The sequence below is a fragment of the Pomacea canaliculata genome, linkage group LG10 (assembly GCF_003073045.1).
Source record: "Pomacea canaliculata isolate SZHN2017 linkage group LG10, ASM307304v1, whole genome shotgun sequence".
In the NCBI taxonomy this organism is placed as follows: Eukaryota; Metazoa; Mollusca; class Gastropoda; order Architaenioglossa; family Ampullariidae; genus Pomacea; species Pomacea canaliculata.
In genome coordinates, this window is record NC_037599.1 from 11,701,684 (window position 1) to 11,723,518 (window position 21,835).

General features: G+C 37.0%; 3 protein-coding genes across 6 annotated transcripts; 2 read left to right on the top strand and 1 right to left on the bottom strand.

Annotated features, from left to right (window-relative positions):
* Positions 1–24: 24 nt before the first annotated feature.
* On the top strand, positions 25–8,762 carry LOC112573060 (trafficking protein particle complex subunit 12-like). 4 transcript variants are annotated; one of them, XM_025253058.1, is made up of 14 exons: positions 25–144; positions 435–686; positions 873–1,479; positions 1,648–1,924; positions 2,118–2,234; positions 2,378–2,491; positions 2,803–2,941; positions 3,579–3,691; positions 4,352–4,424; positions 4,578–4,651; positions 5,972–6,070; positions 6,438–6,535; positions 6,965–7,052; positions 7,339–8,762. In XM_025253058.1, the coding sequence occupies exons 2-14, from the start codon at positions 458–460 to the stop codon at positions 7,579–7,581; spliced, it is 2,271 nt and encodes a 756-aa protein (XP_025108843.1). In that variant the 5' UTR covers positions 25–144; positions 435–457; the 3' UTR covers positions 7,582–8,762. The 4 variants fall into 4 exon arrangements, with proteins under 4 accessions (XP_025108843.1, XP_025108840.1, XP_025108841.1 ...); XM_025253055.1 differs by having other exon boundaries at positions 26–144; positions 435–1,479; XM_025253056.1 differs by lacking the exon at positions 25–144 and adding an exon at positions 156–237 and having other exon boundaries at positions 435–1,479.
* On the bottom strand, positions 8,131–14,044 carry LOC112573065 (uncharacterized protein C8orf76-like). The gene is made up of 9 exons (XM_025253068.1): positions 13,871–14,044; positions 13,099–13,225; positions 12,557–12,669; positions 11,851–11,941; positions 11,337–11,496; positions 10,316–10,388; positions 9,847–9,906; positions 8,758–8,835; positions 8,131–8,224 (listed from the first exon to the last, which is right to left on the bottom strand). The coding sequence occupies exons 1-9, from the start codon at positions 13,970–13,972 to the stop codon at positions 8,153–8,155; spliced, it is 876 nt and encodes a 291-aa protein (XP_025108853.1). The 5' UTR covers positions 13,973–14,044; the 3' UTR covers positions 8,131–8,152.
* Positions 14,045–16,630: 2,586 nt separating this feature from the next.
* LOC112573927 (tctex1 domain-containing protein 1-like) lies at positions 16,631–21,327 on the top strand. Its single transcript, XM_025254630.1, has 3 exons — positions 16,631–16,789; positions 19,464–19,894; positions 20,891–21,327. The coding sequence occupies exons 2-3, from the start codon at positions 19,472–19,474 to the stop codon at positions 21,188–21,190; spliced, it is 723 nt and encodes a 240-aa protein (XP_025110415.1). The 5' UTR covers positions 16,631–16,789; positions 19,464–19,471; the 3' UTR covers positions 21,191–21,327.
* The last annotated feature ends 508 nt before the right edge of the window (positions 21,328–21,835 follow it).

The window sequence follows — 21,835 nt, forward strand, 5'->3', positions numbered from 1 at the left end:
GTCAGTGCCTTTTGGTCTGTATTGTGTTAAATCAATATAAGTGTGTATAAAAATATATAGAAAAAAGGAATGACTTTAACAACAACTCAGCATAATTGTTGTTGGTGGTTAAGGGGAAGTCACTACTGCACGACGAAAGACGAGGTCAGTAATATCAACTATTTCTGATCTCATAGGTGGACACAAATCGTCTTTGACAAAAGAACAGCTTCAGTTTTTCATCGTAACACTTTTATAGTTCGTAGTTGATAAAATAAAACTTATCTCCTTAACCTAATGTTTTGTAGTCGTTTTAATGTTAGAGTAGTAAGTTATAAGGCGTATATAACATACATGTTTAGAAGCATGCTGATTATAAATACTATTTTCGCGATATTTCCTTGGTAGGCGGGTAAACAGCGTGTGAATACATAAAAAAGTCCTTTCTGTTACAGATTCTTTATTTGGGCTTAAAAACATGTCCGACGTGGAAGAATCTTTTCATGAAGATCATTTAGATTTGCCAGGAATTAAAGCTTCATCTTTAGTCAATTCTCCTACTACTGATACCCTAGACTCAGTCACCCTAGAGCCGTCTCCAGCTGAAGAGCATGAAGAGGAGGGGAATGAATCACTGAACACCAGCAGGACGGGAAAAGAGGAAACAGAGGAACACATTAATAGTCAGCAAAAATACATTGATAAAGGTATAACTTTTGTAACATCTGATAATACCTGTGAAGAACAGCACTTACAAGGAAGTGAACAGTCAGTTCAAGAAAGCATTTTAGAAACATTGGTGGGGTCTGCAAACGCCATGACAGAATCAAAGAACATCAGCAGTTATTTTGCAGATGATGGAGGTGGGGATGAGTTTTTTGATTCTTTTGCAGCATTAAAGGACAGCCCCACCAAAGCTCAAGGGAGCACATTTGATGATATCCAAACCACAACTACAGACAGCAGCATCATAAGTGATGGACAAGAAACAAGAGATTCATCAGAAATTTTCCAGTCTGGCATCCAAGTTGATACAAAGCAGTATGTTCCAGAGGTGTTCTCAGCAGTTGATAGTCTGGAGGCAGATGTTACTCACATTTGCCATAGGGAGCATAAAATTTCACAGAGTGAACCTGAAACCATTGCATTTGAGGGTGAAGAAGAGGGTAATGATGAGGTGAACACAATCTCAGAACTCACTGAAAAAGATGAGTTTGACTCATTCACAGCCCAAGGAAGTGAAAATAATGGTCCAGAACCCACACCTACCCCAACTCACCACGGAAGTTTTGTGGAGCGTTCAAACTCTGCACCTGCTGGACATCCCACCAATGGGCCACACAGTAACCAGCATATGAGACAAGATGAGGTAACATCAGGGTTGCAGAGTTTGAGTGTAGGAACAACCCCAACACAAATGTCTCCATTAAGTACACCTGTTCATCAGCCAGCATTTGGTTCACCTTCTTCGCCTCAGACTACTCCTGTGGAACCTCCAAGGTGACTGGTTCTTTTAAACATATTGATTGGTTTTTAAAGAGTTATTTAAATCTTTGAAACAATAAATCATAAAGTTTTAACATTGCATTTTACTTTGATATATAATGAAAGAAATTCTTTTTTCGTTTGCCTTTATGTCTATAAATCCATTTGTAATGTTATTTTCAGATTTGACAGACAAGCCTCTGTACCTACCAGTCCTTACCACAGTCATCCAGATTCAGGACCACCATCAGGGACATTCCAACCATTTAGTGACATGGTTGGTACAGATGATATTTTCACAGCAAGTCTGTCAATGAGTGACTCAGACCGACGTTTTGATGCTTGGATACCTTCAGATGCTACACGCCACATCCTGCTGACTATGGCTACCAGTACAGGATTGTTTATTCCTACTTCAGAACAGCTAAGCACTCCAGGTGTCCTCAGCAATGAGCCGCTGGTAAAAATTGACACAAAATCCTGTCTTTCTGGCTTTAATTAAAATTTCTATAGACTTAGGAAATGGTCAAGAGGTTGTGCTTTATAATAGAACAGTCATTTTAGCTTTAATGAAAGATAAAAACTACAAATTCAAGATAAATTTCCTATTCCAAATTATATACTTCTGAGCATGCATATGTTTTCATTCTTAGGGTGATCCTGTGCGGGATCTTGTATACCGTTACATGGGAGAACAAGAGGCTATCCGGAGACATGTCTTGACAGCAGATGCAGTTTCGCAAGATTTTGATGGGCTGAGGAAACTGACTGTAAGTTCCTGTCTTCTTAAGCCTACTGTAAGATTTGTACACCATATTTCTCTTAATGAAGTGCTCCATCCTCAAAATATGCATTAGAAAGATAGTGAACTCATCCTTTGACAGTAATAAGGATTATTATTGCTTGTTTTAAGGAGGGTGGATGTCTACGAGCAGCAGTTGACCTGACTGCCCGACTACTTGCCGCATCTGGTCAGGGAGAAGGAAGAGTTGGTCAAATCACACAGCATTCCCAACAGACACTACAGGTAAGTGCAACTCATTGAAATAGAAATGGCAATTTGTTGATTATAATTGATGTGTTTGATTTGTTATGAAATGTTGATTATTTTAAAAATACTTCTTAAATACTTCTTTTTTTAACTCTAACCTTCGCAACTGTATTTACTTTTTATGCTTAAATGGCATTATATGCCATGAAAACAAATGAAGGCTAAATCTTCAAAGCTCAAACTAAAGTACTTTCGAAGTGTTGGAACATGGACACAGTGGGCTTTTGTAGCCACCAAACTGTTACAAGAAAGAAATTTTCTACCATATGGAATGTTGTCTTTTTCAGCTGTGGTTTTTTCGCTTGGCTTTACTTGTGAAACTTCGTTTATATGAGATGGCCGAGTCGGAGATTAGAGCATTCCAAAATCTTGACACACCTGACCTTTATTTTGAGTTTTATCCTCAGCTATATCCATGTCGAAGAGGTAACAGTATAGAATTTTTACTTTGGAAAAGAGACCACAAAAGTTTATGATTTAACAAAGATTTTAGGTGGAATCAATACGTTCTTGCAACATATTTAAAACATTTCTGGAATTCTTATTTCTCCATACAGCATGAATATAATTTTTATTGTATTGTTTGGAAAACTTTAATTTTTTCACAGAAATAAAAATAAGCCTATATATACATGCCTTTTTCATAACAACAGCAGAATCTGATGTCTTTGCTAAGTTCTGTTTAAAGGCCAAACTGCTGCCCTTCAACCTGGGATAAGGAGGTGGTGGTACTTGATGGGCTGGTTGAAAGCAATTTTAGAGAGCGTGACCATGAGTAGCCAGCACCTCCTTTCTCTAAATCAAACCATTTTTTCTTGCTGTAAGGTAGAAGTTTGGCCTTTAAATTTGCATGCACCCTTGTTAAAGAGGTGGTTTTAGAAGCATTAAAAATGTTATATATAAATTAAATTCATTTCTTTGATCAGGCAAGGTTTCACTGTTAGCTTGGTGCTTTTTGTTATCATTTTCAAGCTCATCTTTTTGATGATGAATAATTGTAGTATGATCCAAACCAGTCATAACTCTATTGCAGTTCTTAGCGTATTTATTTTTGTTTAATTAGGTTCTATGGTGTGTTTTGCAATGCGACTGCTGCATGCAGACCTTCCTCATCTTAATGGACGAAGTCAAGAGACATTAGATCGACTCTATTATATTTTGGCTGTAGTCAGAAAGGTATTTAATGGATATTTTATGTTCTATAGTATATATTATTCTAATATTATTTGAGCGTATTTTAAGCCCTGTGAAAATCTTTTAAAAAAATTTCTGAATTATAAGGATTATTGTCACTGGGGAGAATAGAATAGTTAGATGTTTGCAGACATATTTAAGTATGTTTTATACAATAATAATGTCAGAAGTATGCATTGAAAAGCTACCTTACCTGCAAATGGGTAGCCAGATAATGAAGACTGTCTCCACATTTTAAGTTCCAAAAAGATTTGGTGCTTGCTTACAGAACACCTTTTTAAGGTATCCAACACGTAAAAGATTAGCCATATCACTTGATAAGGACTATTTGAGCTATTTATTTCTTTGGAAAATTTGCCTTGTCAGCATATGTACATGACAATTGTGGTAGCCAGCTGATTCAGCACTAGAATTTTGTTGAATGCCTGTCAAATGCTGTCTTTGGTATAAGCTGTCAAAAACATTTGCTATTCAAGTCTTGGAAACTCAGACTTTTAGGGTCACACTTCGCAAATCAGCAGTGTTCTGTGGATCGTTTAATGACGTAACAAGAACCAGAAAGTTGCATCTTTGTTCTAGTAGTACTAAGTAGTGTTATGAACACAGCCCAGTGTTAGGAACAAAAATTTCCTTAACTTGCAGATAATCAGCAATTTGGACAATGAGCTATGTGAAGATGGAAGTGCTGCCCACTTGCCACCAGAAAGCAGAAAAGGCAAGTAAGGTATTGCCTGCAATGTACAATGTTAGTATTTATCTTTCTTGAACTATATAACATAAAGGCATTCTAATGATGAGCAAGAGTTTATATGGATGATAATTGTATACCTCTATCATTTACATTTATCTGTTATTTCATGATGTGCAGTTTCACGAGAACTTTGGGTAGAGAGAGAGCGACAGGTCTTATACAAGATTGCCAACATTCTTTTGTCAGTGAGGGTAAGAGAAGATTTCCTATGCAAATAATTTTTAAAAATACATTTGATTGGACTGCTTCCTCTAAGTATGACGTTTTTGCCAGTTTCATGCAAGCACCAAGACAGCACCTCCAGCTAATATGCAGAATGAAAATATCTAGGAATATAGTGTTCCGCACTAGTTTTAAAGGGCAACACGAGTGCAACATCTTTTCTTTATGATCCAGTTAAGTTCATTTAAAAATAATAATTTTCAACATACAAGTACATAATTGTGCTTAATTTTTAAAGATATAAGTGTTCAAACATTGGTATTCTCACCTGCCACTAGGAAAGCAGAAGAAAATCACTCTCCTATGGTGGAGTTTTATTGCCTTAACTGCTATTTGTAATAGCAAGTCCAACAAATCTATGCATGTCTTCTAGTCAGAAACATCGCTCAGATTGTTGCAATATTTTGCCCAGAAAATGAAACAGCTCTTTTTGTAATACAGCCCTACATATTTGAACTGTATAAATAACTTAAACAGAAGTTAGAAAAGTAAAGAGGTCGAAATGGAATTCACTCGATAGTAAATCAAATCCTGTAAATCAAATCAAACTTTAGTGGGCAACAATCACAGTCATCACGGTCTACATTATTATTCTTATCCACTAAGTGGATGCATTTGAATTAATTTTTCCTTGTGTATGATTGTTCATAAAATATAAACACATTTGAAATGTGTGTTTGTCTGAGATAAATTCTCATAACATTTTTGTTAGATGGTTAACTTCGAGCATTGCAGTTTTATTTTATAGTTACAACTGACTGCTTATAATGACTTTTACTGTTAAAAATATAATACATGCTCCTCTTTGTACCTATGGCAGTGCATAATGCATCCTTTAGAGACCCCCATTTTTGTCTATCAGTGGCAAGTTTAGCCATGCTGTTCCAGGACAGTTTCTGGTCCTTTAAATCTCATTCTAGTGACTTTGCCATGTTTCTTTTGCCCAGCCACGCTTTCTCTTGCCATCAGCTGCCCCTTCATCATAAAATACCACAGGAATATGTTGCTGTAATACTTTATGCTCTATTTCCAGCAATTTTCACTGAATTCTCATGTTGTCCTTTAAAAATGATTTTGCCATTCTACATAGTGACCCCTAAACCAATAAATAAAGCAATCAAAATGCTGGTTTACAAATTGTTCTGATGTTAAATCGACTCTAAATATGGCATTGATTATATCATACCTCTCCATGTTTAAATTGAAAACTTTAACTAGATCTGAGTAAACTGTATGGCTTGTAAAAGCTAAAACTATTCTTAATCAAATTATAAAACACTCTGTCTCAGGATTATCAAGCAGCATTAGCAGTATACAACAGCCTGCTGGAAAAAGATGGAACAAAGCGAGCAGATCTGCTGACAGGGATCAGTAGAATCCATTTGCAGGTCCACTCTTTTTGTATTATCCCATGTAAATAAAAGCAGAAACTACTGCAAGAGAAAACTGGTTGATTCTTTACATTTCCAGTCTGGAATACTTGGCATAGATATTTAAAAAAAAAACCAACTGCTTTGAAAACGGTTGATCTTACTGGTTTGCATATGTTTTTTAAAAATAATTATCCCACCAGGTTCGTTACCTATCTCTGTAGTGATTTCTGTACCTCAGTTAAGAGGGCAATACAAAAAGTAGATCTGAATGTGGAGGTGCAAATATGTTCTCATGACACAAGGATTAATTACATCCTAATAACTTTATTTTATTAACGATCAGATAAGTGTTTCAAGTCTGCTTTTCATTGTTATGTCCCAGATGGGTAATGTGACAAAGGCAAATGAGATTCACAGTGAAGTGGAGAAGGCTGGAATAAAGAGTGACAGCTTTTCTGCTATCAGAAATGCCATGAATAAGTGAGTTACTATATTCAGTATTGTGACCACACACACACACAAAAACACGTAAAATCCAGATGACATAAACTTATCAAACTATAAGGCATCATTAATTTAATTTTTTTTTTTTAATTTTCTCATTTGTTGCCACAATTTCAAACATGTCAAGGCTTGTTCACATAGTTTAATGAAAATTTTAACAGTTTGATCAGACTTTCGAAGGTATGTGTGTTGTTCTTACTACAAAGTTCTTAGCATATTTTGCCAGACTAGGCCCTTTTGATTTAAACCACGTCCATCCTTGATTTTGACTGATCAAGTGCCCCTTGTTTATCATCTGGTAATGACTTACAAAAAAGGCAAATGGCATTATTGTCTGGTCTAAGCACCTAAACATATTTTTTTCTTTAAATATGTGAAAATAAGGAATTAAATTGTTCATGTCAGGGGTTTGTCTGCAATGTGCTTAAACAACTTCTCAGAAGCCTACAGTTACTTCAAGACAGCAGTTCAGCTGGAGCCAGACAACACCTGTGTAAGCAACAGTAACATTTAATGCAGACTTTTGAAAATATATCCAAAGTTAATTGATGTATACTCTTCATAAATGTTAAAGCTAATGTTTAAGTGGATTACTAAGCTGCCGTATAAAATGTCTGCAAGACCAATGCACTGTATATCTATTCATGTTTTTAGCATATCTTCTAATGCTGGGAGTATATGGCACAGAGATGCAACACTGAATAATAGTAGAAAACTTTGTCTTACAGTCATTTACTTTGTGATTCATTACTTATTATCTTGCATTTTCTGATTAATAGGCTGTGAACAATATGGCAGTGTGCTCCCTCTACCTCGGACGTCTCAAGGATGCTCTGAATACTCTTGAAGCCATTGTTCATAGTGACCCAGCACGCAACCTGCACGAGGGAATTCTGTTCAACTTATGCACCCTGTATGAGCTCGAGTCTTCTAGGGCTTTACACAAAAAGCAGGCTGTCTTAGATTTAGTCAGTAAACACAAAGGAGATGGATTTTCTACAGCATGCTTGAAAATGGCTTAGCAAGAAATGATTTTAATGCCTGATATTGTTTTGTGGACCAAGATTTTTGTTCATCTAAATTGCAGATCCTTTTGTGTATTAAGAACAATTATTTTATTCCCATTGAAGAACAGTCAATCATGGTATTTAAATTTTCTTGTTGCTTGCACTACCTAGTTCTGTTTCATTTACTATAAATTCTCAACTCCGTGAATAGATTTTATCAAATCCTAGGGCCCCTTTCTCCCCTTAACCAAGTGCAATATGAGGAAACTATTAAGATTTGCCTCACAATATATAAGAACCATTTTGTTTTGCTTGCATTGCTTTGTGTATATTGACATGGTTGTATTTAACTAGTTAAACGATAATATCTAATCTTAACTGTGGCTTTTGAATTGTTACAGCAGTAAGAATAGACTTTTTTCCCCTGTGATGCATAGCTTACTATAGAATTTATTTTAAATTTCTCAGGATTTATCAAACAAAAGAAATAAATAGTATTTTCTGATTTAAGAAAAAAGACAAATGCATGCGTACACACACACACACAAAACCACAAAACATATATCAGCAAAGATGTGTTTAATTATCATGGTAATCCTTTTCCTGCCCATGAAAACCATCTTTTAAAAAAGGCCTCTTCACAAAATTTCTCCTTCTCCTGCAAAAGTGTTAATAGTTATAGATATAATTATGTATTTGATTTTTGTGCACAACTTAAATATTCCATTATCTAACATGAACACAACACTACTATATAAAAGATTAAGTCAGTTGCCAATGTCATCTGTTTAATCTAAAGCAGTATTTCTAGACTGAATATTTTATTCTTTAGGGATTTTTATGTACGTGTCTAGGTGCCTTCTCTGTTTTCAGGGTCTTGGCACCCTTGACATTACAGTAATCAAATGTGCCAGGAAAGCACTTTTTTCTGTCATCTGCTCCATGCATATTGTCTATATATAACTTCATGATGACTGCATACATTTTTCATGGGCTGAACGACTAAGAAAGATGCAGAGTAATAATGGCAAACATATTACGGTAAGCAGAGAAAATCTGCCAGTTAAGAATTTTAAAAAGTTTCGTACTGAGAAAACCATAGTTACTTGTTACCTTATGTTCTATCTGGCTTGAAGAATAATTTTATTCATCTATTGTGCACTAGATGTTGAATGATAAAAACAGGAATACCTTTTGTTTTTCTTCAATATCTTCTTCATCTCCATTGGTTGAAAGAGCATCTTGACACTCAATATCTGCCCTTGTTATCTACATGGCAATAAACCAAGCCAAAGCTCAATATCACTGAATTTCAACATATTAAAACTCTACATCTTGCCATTTTTCATAGCATTAAGATGGAAAACACTATTGCTAGAAAACAGATTTCTTGCATGCTGTAGAACAAGGTGCAATATAAACATGTTTTATTTTGCTTTGAGTGAACAAACTTCAAAGTTGGTTTATTATATTCACTTATATTAAGGGCTTATACTCCTTACATATCTCCTACTTTTGTTCATGATAAATGCTGTTGGGGGAACCCTTATTTATTGTCGAGAACCAACAGAATTGTTTTAAAGGCATGAAATAAGAGAGCTGCATCTTCTGTTTGGATGGAGGGGTGGGGGAGTTACGCTGAACCAGCAACTAAGTCTATATGAAGGCAAGGCAGCCAGCCCTGTAAAACAGATGCCAAATGCAGAGAAAGGACAGCATGCCCAAGATGAGAGCTGAATCCAGTATGGTCAACCCTCATTTTTATACTGGGAAATTTAATATTTATTTGAAATACTGCTTAAAAAATTCATTAACAACACCTATCTCAAAAGAAAACTGACAAATTGTGGTAAAAAAAAAGTAACTTTATGGCTGAAATGCCTTTTTTCTATCCTAAAAAGCACGTTTCATATCTGCAATAACAATTCTAACAATCTGGGGGTGACAAAAAACATTGTTAGGAAGTAATGTTTAAAGTGTTTGCAGTGGCCATTGATTCTATTGCATTATGGGTTGCAAAAGCATCTAAGAATGGCCCAAAGTAGAAAGTCATCCAGTTTCTGTTTTAAAAAAAAAAAAAAGTTAAAAGGGAAATGAAAATGTTCACACTGCCACATCCAGGTTCATAAAAATAATTGAATACTGTCATAATTTTTCAGATGGGGACTTCGCTAAAACATCACACATCACTTTGTGATGTACTGGGTTTTTTACTGTCAGCTATGATAAATGACAAAATAAAGAAATAAAAAATCACTTCTACAACATGCATGTCCGCACCTCTGCTGCCTGGTCAATTAACTCTGAGCTTACATTCAGATGGCTAAGTTCCTGGTCAATCTGTCAGAAAATAGAACATGATTTTCTATTTTTATATCTTTAAGCTCAGTTAAAAATATTTGGAAAGTATTAACATTACACAGATAACTTTTCTATTCTGAACACCTTTTATGAAAATAGTGCTTCTGAGCCAAGCCAAAAGCAATGTTCCACTAATGTTTTAAGCTAAATTCAGTCATTCACAAAACTCCACCTCACAACGCATCTCAATTTTCAACATAAGGTTAGTAATATTTATAAATTAAGTAAAATGTACAAACATTGGCATTCAGTAATAGTTATAAATTTTAGTATTCAGTAATATACATATTATTACTATTAAAATATTTATCCTTATAATCTATGCAATTATCTTAAAATATGTACAATTTCTTTCAGTCTTTTGATAAGAAAACATTTCCACCCTTACCTCAGCTATTAGTTTTTGATTTCTTTCTTTGGTCATTTGACCCACAGTATTTAGTACAGACTCCAACAAAAGCCTAGAAGACATAAGACTGTTAAGTTACAACAAATAATCCACAAAGAGCAGAACAAGAGAGCACCTTTTGAACTACTACCTTCTTAGTTTTTCAAAGACAACTGACACTTAGTATGCGCCTGGTTAACAAGACATTTAAAACACACCGATCCTATGAAAACAGTTTAAGGCGATGGTAAGTGAAAGATTTTAAAGAGGTGAGTCTTAAGTAACTGCTTGAAGCCAGTTACAGAGGTAGTCTGGTGGAGAAATAATCACTAGCCACCTTAACCAACCCTTTACAGATAGTTAAAGCTTCTTCCATGTACATTCTCCAGTTAAGCACTAGACCAAAACGATGTTCAAAGCAATCTTAGGACTTCTAAGCTCTTCTTGTAATTGTTCCTTGGCATAACCTTATGTAGACTGAAGCCACTACAAAAGAGCGTTCCTTAAGATCCCCCCACCTACCAAACACAGTAACCATGGCAGGTAATGAAAGGTTTAGAACTAAAACTGAAAACAAAGAATAAGTATCTTTAACCCTTCAGCCTGGCAGATGAAAAATGTAAGTTTAAACTTACAGTGGGCAGAATTTTTAGTATTTTGGGGGGAAAAAAACTCCCTCTATTGCATCAAGCCTAACACCAAAAGATTTATGAAAGAAAAGACCTTAATGGTGACACTGATGCATTTTTGTCAAAGTTTTCTCTGGACAAGCATCAGAAACATGGCAGGAAAAAGAAAATGTGTATGCTTCGCTTTGAAGTCCACAGAGTTCAATTAACAATCCTTCACCCTCCTCTTTTCAGGTTCTGCTGTTGGCACCATTTTGTAAAAGAATCAAGCTTAGTGGGAATATCTGAATTGATTCACATACATTTCATGTTGCTGAGGAATTTCTGGTACCGAGTACAGATCTATGGAAATAATGATAACAAAATAATTATCATTTAAAAGAAATACAAACCTTGCACGGATGTAACATGTCACAATTCGCACTTGAAAATTGTAAGAGATGCTTTCTCCCTCTGAGTGTGAGTATTGATAATAAGCATTTGCTAAATCTAGCCAAAACTGGGCATAATGGCTTTGGTGATGTGCCAACTGCTCAAGAGCAGTGATGCATCCTGTAATGTACAAACACAAAGAGTCGGAATATGCTTGGATATAATAAAGAGATGTGCCTACATAAGTTTTTATACAATTCATGTGGGGTTGTTTTAATCACTAACTTGCTAAGTAAAATACTTTCTATTCAAAGTGTTTCCATATCAATTAAAATTTCCTACATAAAATTAATGTTCATTGAAATGATTAATGATTTCCAGGAGTATATCTAGATTTATTCATTAAAAAATTACCAACTACAATTCTTAAGTGTCATGTTTTGTAATCTAGTATATAAAGAAGCCATACACCATCTGAAGAACATGCAAGATGTCTTTGTCATGCTCACACACTTCAGTACTCTACTATCATACCTGGCCAATCTTTTGCACATTTGCAGACCTGAGAAAAAAGGATCAAACTCTGCCTCTGCTTAGCCTCATCATACACCTTCATCATGTCTACCTGTAATTTTTCAGGTGGGAGAAAAACTGCTAAATATTCTCCAAATAAAATAATGACTACAGAAATACATAACACACAATGTGCAGTTATAAATCAGTTCACCACATACAGAGAGAGCTTTAAAATCCATGCTATCTACATTATTGAAAGTGAAACATGTACATTGTATGAAATGTCAGGAAATATATGAGGATTCTTGCATGCACTACAAATCCCTTCTTTATTTTCCAAAACAGCAGAAACAGTAGTGCTGGATTCATGCAGGGTGTGTTGATCTCAACGATTACTTTGTTAACACAATGTCCCAGGCACCTCGTGCAGAATAACCATAGCTGATAGAAAAGAGTAGGATGCTACTATGAGAATGTGACAGAAATTTATTGCATGGAATTATGTAATTGGACACAATCCACAACTTTCAAAATGCTGATGGGTAAGCCTGAAAAAAATGCTGAACAGATATGATTCCAGGATGTGAAGATAATTATTCAAGATGCACCAAAGTGATTTTGCATGGTCAGATATATTATGCAGCAGTTTGTTCCTAAAATGCCTTAAGTTCCTATTCAGCTTTGGAGTCTGAAAATGGTTTAAAAATCTAATATAATGATCTACCAGTTTTTGTGCAGTCTGAATGCTCTCTTTATGCCGATTTAGTTTCATGTAGCATCGGGAAAGGGACTCTTCCACATCTTGTCTCACTGGGAAGTTGTTGGCTGGTAATAAATCTGTAGAAATAATAACTTCAGTAAATACTGTTGCGGCAGGTATGTCAAACTGAGGGCCACATGGGTCACATTTGTGTTGTCATGAAGTCCAGACATGTGAAATGAATCCTTTGTTTGGGCCACAGGTGTGCTTGCAAAGGGCTGCATGCGACCAGCATGTTTGACATGCCTGTGTTACTGTGTCAAAGACATTATCTGCAACAAAACTATTTCTATTTAATGAGCTTTTTCAAAGCCAAGCTGGATATTTAATAATTCCTTTTTCCACCATTGTTAAATTCACCAATGCATGGAGAATATCCTGCTACTAATGAAACCAGCTTCTAGTTTTTGAATTGCCGAACCACTTGTTAGCAAGAATTAAACTATCCACTTGCACAAAATGAAGTACAGTTTTAAAAATACTGCACAACTCAAATGAAAATATACCTAGCAGCTCCTGGTATTTAAAAGTAGCTGCCTCAAAGTTTCCCTGGAAGTAGTTGTAGTCACCACTGAATTTCAGCTGCTGAATTCGATATTCTGTGTCCTCTTCGTCAGGATCTCTTTCAAACCACTGCCCAGTAACAATTAAGTAACTTAAAGTACAGTTTTGTGAGTGTGCGTGTGCGTGCATATTTGAGTTCTGATTTTGCTGATGCAGCACACTTAAGCATACTAATTTCAAAAACTTTACTTTCAGTTATAAACTTAGCAAAACAATCTTTTATTTATATTTTTAAGTATGCAGGAAAAAATCATAATGATGAAAAATTATAATTTCAAAAACTTTACTTTCAGTTATAAACTTAGCAAAACAATCTTTTATTTATATTTTTAAGTATGCAGGAAAAAATCATAATGATGAAAAACTATATCCTATACATATAGATATGTAGATATAGAAAAAATGTAGGGCCCAGGCATGGGCGAGCTTTATAATGCAAAGCACTTAAGACATCTCACACCTTGTAAACAATGAATAGAAAAAGAAAAATGCTACGTTTCTGGTGAACTCACGGGCAATTCCCTGACTAGAAATATTTTTTTAAAAACTGTAACAACTGAAGACAAGATTTTTCCTGTGACCAATGTAGACTGACTACAGTGTCAGCAGAAAAATCAAACAAAACTGAATCATCCCTCAGCGCAGCGCGTACAATGCTATTATACATATACTACCAGCGATTTCTATCAGGCAAGAACTGAGCTGATTTCTCACCAACTCTGTACACATTTTCACGTTATAAGACGTTGACTGTCCCACTTTTAATTCTTCCTTTCTCTGGAAATCGCTGTCGTCGAATGCAAGATCTAAATCCATAGCTTTTTCAATCGGAAAAGAAATCGACTAAAGCAGACTTGACGCACCAAGGGACACAACTCTTTTGTCAAGCACGTTCTGTAATGACGGACGTGGAAACAAGTTCGTGCTGTAATCACGGACATGTAAACAAGTTCGTGCTGTAATCATGGACATGTAAACAGTTAAGTTCATGCTGTAATCACGGACGTGTATACAAGTTCGTGCTGTAATAAACTTGGCAAAAGAATGGCTGGAATCAATCGGCCGTTGTCTGTTGCTTCAAGGTAAAAATGTCTCTATAGCGAAGGGGAATCTTCTTAGCGCTTGGAAACCTTAATTGTTTGTAAATAACATGGTTATTTTTGTAATGTAATATCGCAAACTCATTAGTCTCTCACGCATGATCGAAATTCTGCGTTCAGAATAACATTTAAATATGTGTATGTGCTTTTTTGCAGCTGATAAAATGTCTTAAAAGCAGTCATGTTCAGGCAGGTAAAGTGTCAGTATTGTCCGCCTTGTAAAGCCATTATATTAATTACCTGCTTGTAGAAAAAAGGCTGACTTTGGTCACTCTTGCGAGTACAAATTAAGTTCAATTATTTTCATTCACAGTCGTCCACCAAAACTGAAATCTGGTGAGTAGTTTTAGTAAGCCGCCGTTTTAACAGCGATGATTTCAGTTTTCGAAGGATTTTTTTTTTTTTTTTTTAAATGGAAGCGCTTGTATGGCAGTATTGCTAATAGCCGATGATGCGTTACAGCATTGCACGATAAACATATGTGGTACTGTATAGTAGCCGATGGTGCGTTACAGAATTGCACAATAAACATATGTAGTGGTACTGTAATCTACACAATAATTAGGACAGCGATTCTTCTACCTGTAACCGATAAATTATTTAAGTGACAAAATTAAAGTACATCGCTTAGCAACAAACATCATTGAGATCTCCATGCATTGATATCAGAAAATCTTAGATGTTTTAGTCCTGTTTGTCCAGTCTAGAAGCTACATGTAGTAAATTAGTGTGAGAAGAACATTTTTGCTTTCACAGACTGACTATATCTTTGTCCATAATTTTCAAAGACAAATAGAAAAATAATTATTTTGTTAACTTAATTATAGATACGAATTTAGTCACCATTACTTAATAAGTAGATTTTTCTTACTTTAAAATTGGTTCATTGCGCTTACAAAAAGCAAAACATATACAAATATATGTAGACTCAAAATGAATATAAGCATGATACGTCCGTGGTTTGAACACTTGGTTTGTATCAGTGTTTTGAATGAACTTGCAGAATGACAACAAAAATACAGTGTTTATATATGTTTTGAGAGCTCATGTTGTAAGTCGGCTGACAGCCGCACAATGAATTATATATAAGCCTGAATCACTTCAAACGAGTATATCACAACACTTAATGAAAGTATCATCAAAATTCTCATAGATAATACAGGTACTTGGTGACTCTGACAGGCTGTCATCGTGTATGTCTTTGAGAAAGGTCTAATGCAGACTACAGATGTTCTGCTCACAAGCACTTATTCTATAAATGTACGAAAATCTTTCATTATGCTACTGATGATTACGAATTATTGGGTAAGAGTATACAAATATTTATATATGTTCTCCACCCCCTCTAGTCTGTATTGGAGATCTTGGTTCACAGATGACACATAACAATTACGATGCCAGAAGCCAGAAATTGGTGGAGGAAAAAGCACTCATTGAGTCGATGTGTCCAGCTCAAAATTTCACTGATTACTATATTAATATACACTGGTACTCTGTTTTAAATTTAAACTTTTTCACACAAAGAAATGAGATGTGGAAAGACTTCTCTATAAATTTCATGTGCGCCAAGACTCTGTAGTCTCTTACACAATGTCAGACATTTAAAACCAGTCATTCTATGTGAAGCGGATCAAGATTCAGTCAAGCATTTCCAGGAAAAAAAAAAAAAAGACGGCGTTTGGCACAAAAGTATTAATAGCGGTTAAGTTTTTGGGGTTTTTTTTAAAGATATGTGCTAATGGCCAAATATATTTCGACGCATCTATAGACGCCAATACCTTAATATTCGGTCTGAAGTGTTCTGTCGTGTGCAAGGAGCTAGGAAATCCCCCCTTTCTCGATCTCCCAGTTCCCAATCTATTATAAACACTCCCAGCAATAATTTACGACCAATACACTCAAAACTCAAGTGATCGTCTTTAAGTGAAGATATCATAAGGAGAGGAAGGGAGAGAGAGAGGAAACGCTTGTAGTCACATGACGCAGACAAACCCTAAGGATGTTGGAGACTTCAAGACATGACCACTCCAAACACGTATCTAAGCAAATTTCAGTATACCTAACTGCTTGTTTTCATAACCCCATGCAATTTCAGGCAGGAAGAAAGAAAAGAAAGCAGGCCTTAATTTACTAAAGATGAATGCAAGCTACCGTTGGAGATCTAAACCCCTTTGCCACTCAGGCAAACATTTGCTAACTCCTACTTATAAACGGCAACCCGCAGACTTTACTGGTCAGTAATTGCGCATTGAATTTCTTCGCTGGTATCTCAAGTAGCTAGGAAATAAAGCTCCTCGTTTATCTGCCGTTCGACACACATTCATCATTATAGGCCTCTCTTCCACTCCCACTCTCCTAGTCGACCTCAGGTGGTGAAGACAGGCGGCCTGGCGCGCTGCTCGGACATTTGTCACCAAGGGACGCCTGTCGCGGGTGCCATGCCTCGGCACTCCAGTGGTTACCAACCAATTGTGCATTGGCTGTCGACGGAGAACAAACCTGAGCTTGCAAGGGAGAACAAGGTGACGCGGAGGTAAGTCGGCGAGGTTTCCTTTTCACGAATACCAATTGGCGGGGGAGGAAAAATCTACTTTTCTAAAAGCCTACTAGCGTAGGTGAGGATGTATATTCACTGAAAGTTCAATTTCATAACCAGCGTGGAGTTGCAGGGGAGGGGGTTGTGTCTGATCTGTTCGCTTGTTTTGAACAATTGGAGAACCTACGCCACTTTATTTCAGTCCTCAGTACATTATTACTACTGTTACGCTCAAATCATCACTACAATTACCAAAACCACCAACACAACACAACAATGTTGATGTCTCAGAAAATTATTTTACTGGATTATACTTAGTAACGCTAATTAACAGTAGTTAACAACATTAGAGGACAATTAACATTATTAAAAACGATTAGGAACTTAATGTTTCATAAACTGAAATCTGTTATAAATATGTTGGGAAATCATGATATGTGTAAACACATATTGTTAGGTGGTGACAGCATGTCTGATAAACGCAACACTCGTGAATTATTGTACAAATAAATGTCTCAGTAGCTTAGATATTCATTGGTGCTAGTTATACGTCTGTGGGACATTCATCACTGGGGCCAAGACTGGTTTTTCCTGGATCTTCCTTTTCACATTTACGCGCATATTTTTTTACGGTTGCAAATGCATAATTCATTAAATCGATCCCCTTATGAGCTTAAATATTTTAGTAGTTTGAACTCTTACTAATATCGATCATCATGTCAGACAGTGAGAAAAAGACCAGGCCATAAACAGAGTTATTAATTTCCGATATGACGTATGAATAGTTTGCAAATACACAAAACAGGATTAATTATTGCTTCCGGATCAACAGACATCTCAAAATCGATCAGCCCAGCCACCTTCACCTACCATCTCCCCACACTCCACCAAAAGATAAAAAGAAAAAAAAAAAAATCGTTCGGGGGCCGAATCCTACTGCTCAGTTCCAGGTGGCTAGTAATACGAGTATCGTTAGCTCATTTACAAGAATTAGCTTCGTTATTTTATGTTTATCGTCTCGGCAACTTGAAAATGAGATAAGAACTCGCGAGGTTATATCGTGTCATAACTTCATATGCGCCTCGGTGGTTAGTTTCGAATAGAAATGTTGTTATCAGGACCTCCCACAGCAGAAAAACGTAAGCTAACATTGTGTATACAAGAGCTAGGGGCGAAGAGCACAACACTTCACGATCCTTCTTTTACTCCTGATGTAAGTAAGGTAGGTCCGTGCAACAGACGGCTCGTCGTGTTGCTACTTGATGTAAGGTCTTGCTTTTCGAAGACTGAAAAATGTTCCGGCTTAAGAAGTGTCAACCTTGTGTTTTGATGTGGTACCTCACCCACCGCCTCCCTATCACCCGCCATGCACACCCTAACCCCACCGTGTACCAAGCAGGCTTCTAGGATATTGCAGAATGCATTGTGTTATTTTAGATAACAGACTTTATTGATCGGAACATCTGTCTTTCTCTGCACACGTGTAATGCAATCTCTCTCTCTCACACACACACGCAGTACCCAGGCGCTTTCGTGGTGGCTGGACAACATATCGTCACTAAGGAGATTCACAAGCCTCCACCAGAACCACAAGCCCAGCAGGTCTTGGCTGATATCAATAAAAATTCTATAATAATAATAATAATAATAATAATAATAATAATAATAATAATAATAATAATAATAATAATAATAATAATAATAATAATAATAATAATAATAATAATAATAATAATAATAATGTTTAGAGCCCTTTACCAATGATTTGCCCCGAGCGCTTTACAAAAGTGATAGAGTTATCGTTTGATCAGTTTCTCCTGGGACAGCTGAATCGGTGGGTTTTCTTTAAAAGCCGAGCCAGCGACACAAAAAATGAAACACGGTCCCAAGTCCCAACTCGTTATGTTCACACTATCTGCCAAACAGATTTGGGGGGGGGGGGGAAGACGAGGGCAGAGAATTGATACATTGCAGGAGATAACTTTGGGGGAATCTGTTCTTTTACAAAGTGTGGCAAGAGGTGATAGTGACGAAATAACAAGTTCAGACTGTAATATAAAGTACAATTTTATAAATAACGTGATGTTTGTGGCGGGCATGCAGAGATTAATAAACTGAGTAACCTAACCGCATCCTTACCGTTTGTCCGATCGTTACCATTACTTTGGTCTCACTTTGTGCACAGGCTATGTTTGGCTGGAGTAAGTTATTTAAGAGAATGCTCATGTTCATTTTTTTCCATTCTAGTTGTCAATGGTTCCAGATAAAAGAGCAATACTCTTTTATGCAAGTGGGATTTATCTTTACTACTTGAAATAACGTGTACAAACTGCTCATTTGAGACGGTACCGATGTGTCTGTGTGGGTGGGTGGGTTAATGAGAGAAGGAGAAAGAGAGACGTGGTGGTGGTGGTGGTGGTTGAAGGTGCAAGCCACGTGGGGGCAACGACTAAAGCGATCGTTAAGCTCTTCTCTTCCACACCTCTCCTTCCTAAGCTTGTTTTTATTTTTTCACGTGTTCAGCAGTCAAGAGACTGAACGTCACTCAGGCACGTCTTCACATTATCTCCTTAATTCCTTCTAGATCACTGCTGTATATGTGTTGAAGTTCGATTAATATTTCTGTTTCATGATGTGCAGTTTTAAGAATGTCGGAAGGTTTTTCTTCCAGTTTCAGTGATGAGCACGAAATCAGGGCATGACGTTGACCAGCATAGCGAAGTCCACAGCAAACATCACCATGGCGACCATGGTAAGCATCACCACAGTGAACAAGGGAAACATCATGGAGACCAACACCATCAAAGGGACCAACACCATGGTGGTAAACATCCACCTCTGCGTGATGCCGTCATGAAAGCTGGCAAAGGCGATGGGGGGAGCGTACATGGAGGGCATGGGCAGCCCCACGGACGGTCTCGAGCTGGGACCTTGATCCGCAGAGACACAGGTCACGGGTTTGGACAGAGCAAGCATCATGGTAAAGGCCACGAATACGACCGGCAAAGCGTAGGAAGACAAAGCGAAGGACATCCACCTTCCCTTGTGGAATACGAAAACACCTATCGCCTTGAACCCGATGATCACTTCCAGGAATCAAAAGTAAATGAAATATAATGAGTCATATAATGGGCCATTTTTATGACTAAAATTGGTGCAATGCATAATTCAGCTACATAAAGCATTCGAGTGTAAATTTAATTTTCTTCGACCACTGTCGAACCAAGTATTTTTTCAGACAATGAGTAGAACAGAGCACGTGCACATTTCTGTCCACTATTGCCAGCTGTTCCCCTTTAGGGCGAGTGCATGAGGCGGGACAACAGAGTCGTGATAACGCAAAAAGTGTCACATTTCCATCGACCATAAACAGAGTCTATGAAGGGGGTTTAATGTCACGGACAGAAAACCAAGTACAGAGTGGGGATCATTAATTCTGGTCTACATGGTTTCCTGTCAGTGAGCACTTTTGTAGTCTCCAAGTCTAGTTATTGTCCCGCTTCACACTTATGCCCTTTGTGTTTTTGTGCACACCATTTTCTGGGTATAGTTGCAATTACACCTTCTCTTCTTCAACAATCTTTCCAAGTATAGGCGGTAGACTACAAGACAAAATATAAAACTAATAAAAGAATATATATATACAGGCCCGTTCTTAGCCCCCGCGGGGCCCGAGGCAAAGGGCATGTGCGGGGCCCTCACGCCACGATCACACGGTTTTAGTTGGGATCTAAAGTCACTTTTTTCCTCAGGGATATCTCGTCTTTTATCATTGACAGCACACTACAACACATTACAACAGAAGCCTACGATTAATTTATTTGTACCTTCGTCAATCAAAAGCGCGGGGCCCTAGGCAGATGCCTCGTCCGCCTGCCCCTAAGCACGGCCCTGTATATATATACTAGGTAGCAGATATTGCTTCCCAAAGGCTCCAATTTTTTCGTTTTAATGAATACACTTGTTAATATTTTTCCACCTCTTGAAACGACTTTGAGAAATTAATATCGAATAGTAGTGGATCTTATTATAATTCTTGCATAATCAGAATATCTACAAACCTCAGGAAAAACTATACACTGCTGTTGTTGTGTGTAGGTCCGCGAAATCATTGCCAAAACCTTCGAAGAAAATCTACAAGAAAAGGACTACGACCCTAAAATCATGAACCGGCGGTGCTTGGAGCTCAGCGACGTGATCAAAGAGCGAGTGAAGCATCTGCACATGTCACGCTACAAAATTGTCTGCGTTGTTTTGATTGGTCAGATCATGGACCAGAGTATGATGATCACTTCCCGTTGCCTGTGGAACCATAACTACGACAACTTTTCTACGTTCACGCTAAAAAAGAGTGCATATTATGCTGTTGGCATGGTGTTTGCAATGTATGCAGAATGATGATATCACTATTTAAATGTTTAAAAAAAAATGCTTATGGCATTGTTTCCTTATGGTCATGGCTGCATCCAACATGCATTTTTAACCACGACAGAAGTATAGTAGATGCCTGCGAATAAATTGATGGCTTACGACCATATCTGTCTTCGCTCACAGTTTGTGTATTCTAATGGATTCTGGGCGCACGTAAAACACATTCACGAGATTAAGGAAGATTGAGTAAAATTTTCGGAAAAGTTGTCAACAGCTCAGTGGCGTAGGAAGATGTTCGGCGTTGGGGGGGGCAAACTCCCTGCTGACAGTGAACGGCGTTCGCACTCGCACATTACGTAAAAAAAGATGGGGGGGGGGGTACTGCACGCACGCACGTACACAGTATCACAACACGCTGCTTTATTGTTAAAAGGCAAAGCAGCATTAAATAAGAAAAAACAAATTAAAGAAGGACTCTCCGGCCAACGCATTCACAAGAAATGTGATAAACGTTATAATCATATAAATCATATTAATCAAGGTTGGCAAGTCAGTGTGCCAAAAAAACTGCGTCTTCTGTGATTTCTATTAATGAACTCCATTGCAGATCAACCCTCTCTTTAAATACATGCATAATGAGACAGTTATTCAAGCGCGTTTGTGTCATGGAAC

Excerpts from the sequence above, each read along its gene's own strand:
- LOC112573060 (XM_025253055.1), top strand. The coding sequence starts at position 458 with ATGTCCGACGTGGAAGAATCTTTTCATGAAGATCATTTAGATTTGCCA. Across the intron at positions 4,425-4,577 it reads GCCACCAGAAAGCAGAAAAG|TTTCACGAGAACTTTGGGTA; the intron begins GCAAGTAAGGTA and ends CATGATGTGCAG. Across the intron at positions 7,053-7,338 it reads TGGAGCCAGACAACACCTGT|GCTGTGAACAATATGGCAGT; the intron begins GTAAGCAACAGT and ends TCTGATTAATAG.
- LOC112573065 (XM_025253068.1), bottom strand. The coding sequence starts at position 13,972 with ATGGATTTAGATCTTGCATTCGACGACAGCGATTTCCAGAGAAAGGAA. Across the intron at positions 13,226-13,870 it reads TGAAAATGTGTACAGAGTTG|TGGTTTGAAAGAGATCCTGA; the intron begins GTGAGAAATCAG and ends GTTACTGGGCAG. Across the intron at positions 10,389-11,336 it reads ACATGTTACATCCGTGCAAG|GCTTTTGTTGGAGTCTGTAC; the intron begins GTTTGTATTTCT and ends TATGTCTTCTAG.
- LOC112573927 (XM_025254630.1), top strand. The coding sequence starts at position 19,472 with ATGAGCACGAAATCAGGGCATGACGTTGACCAGCATAGCGAAGTCCAC. Across the intron at positions 19,895-20,890 it reads ATCACTTCCAGGAATCAAAA|GTCCGCGAAATCATTGCCAA; the intron begins GTAAATGAAATA and ends TGTTGTGTGTAG.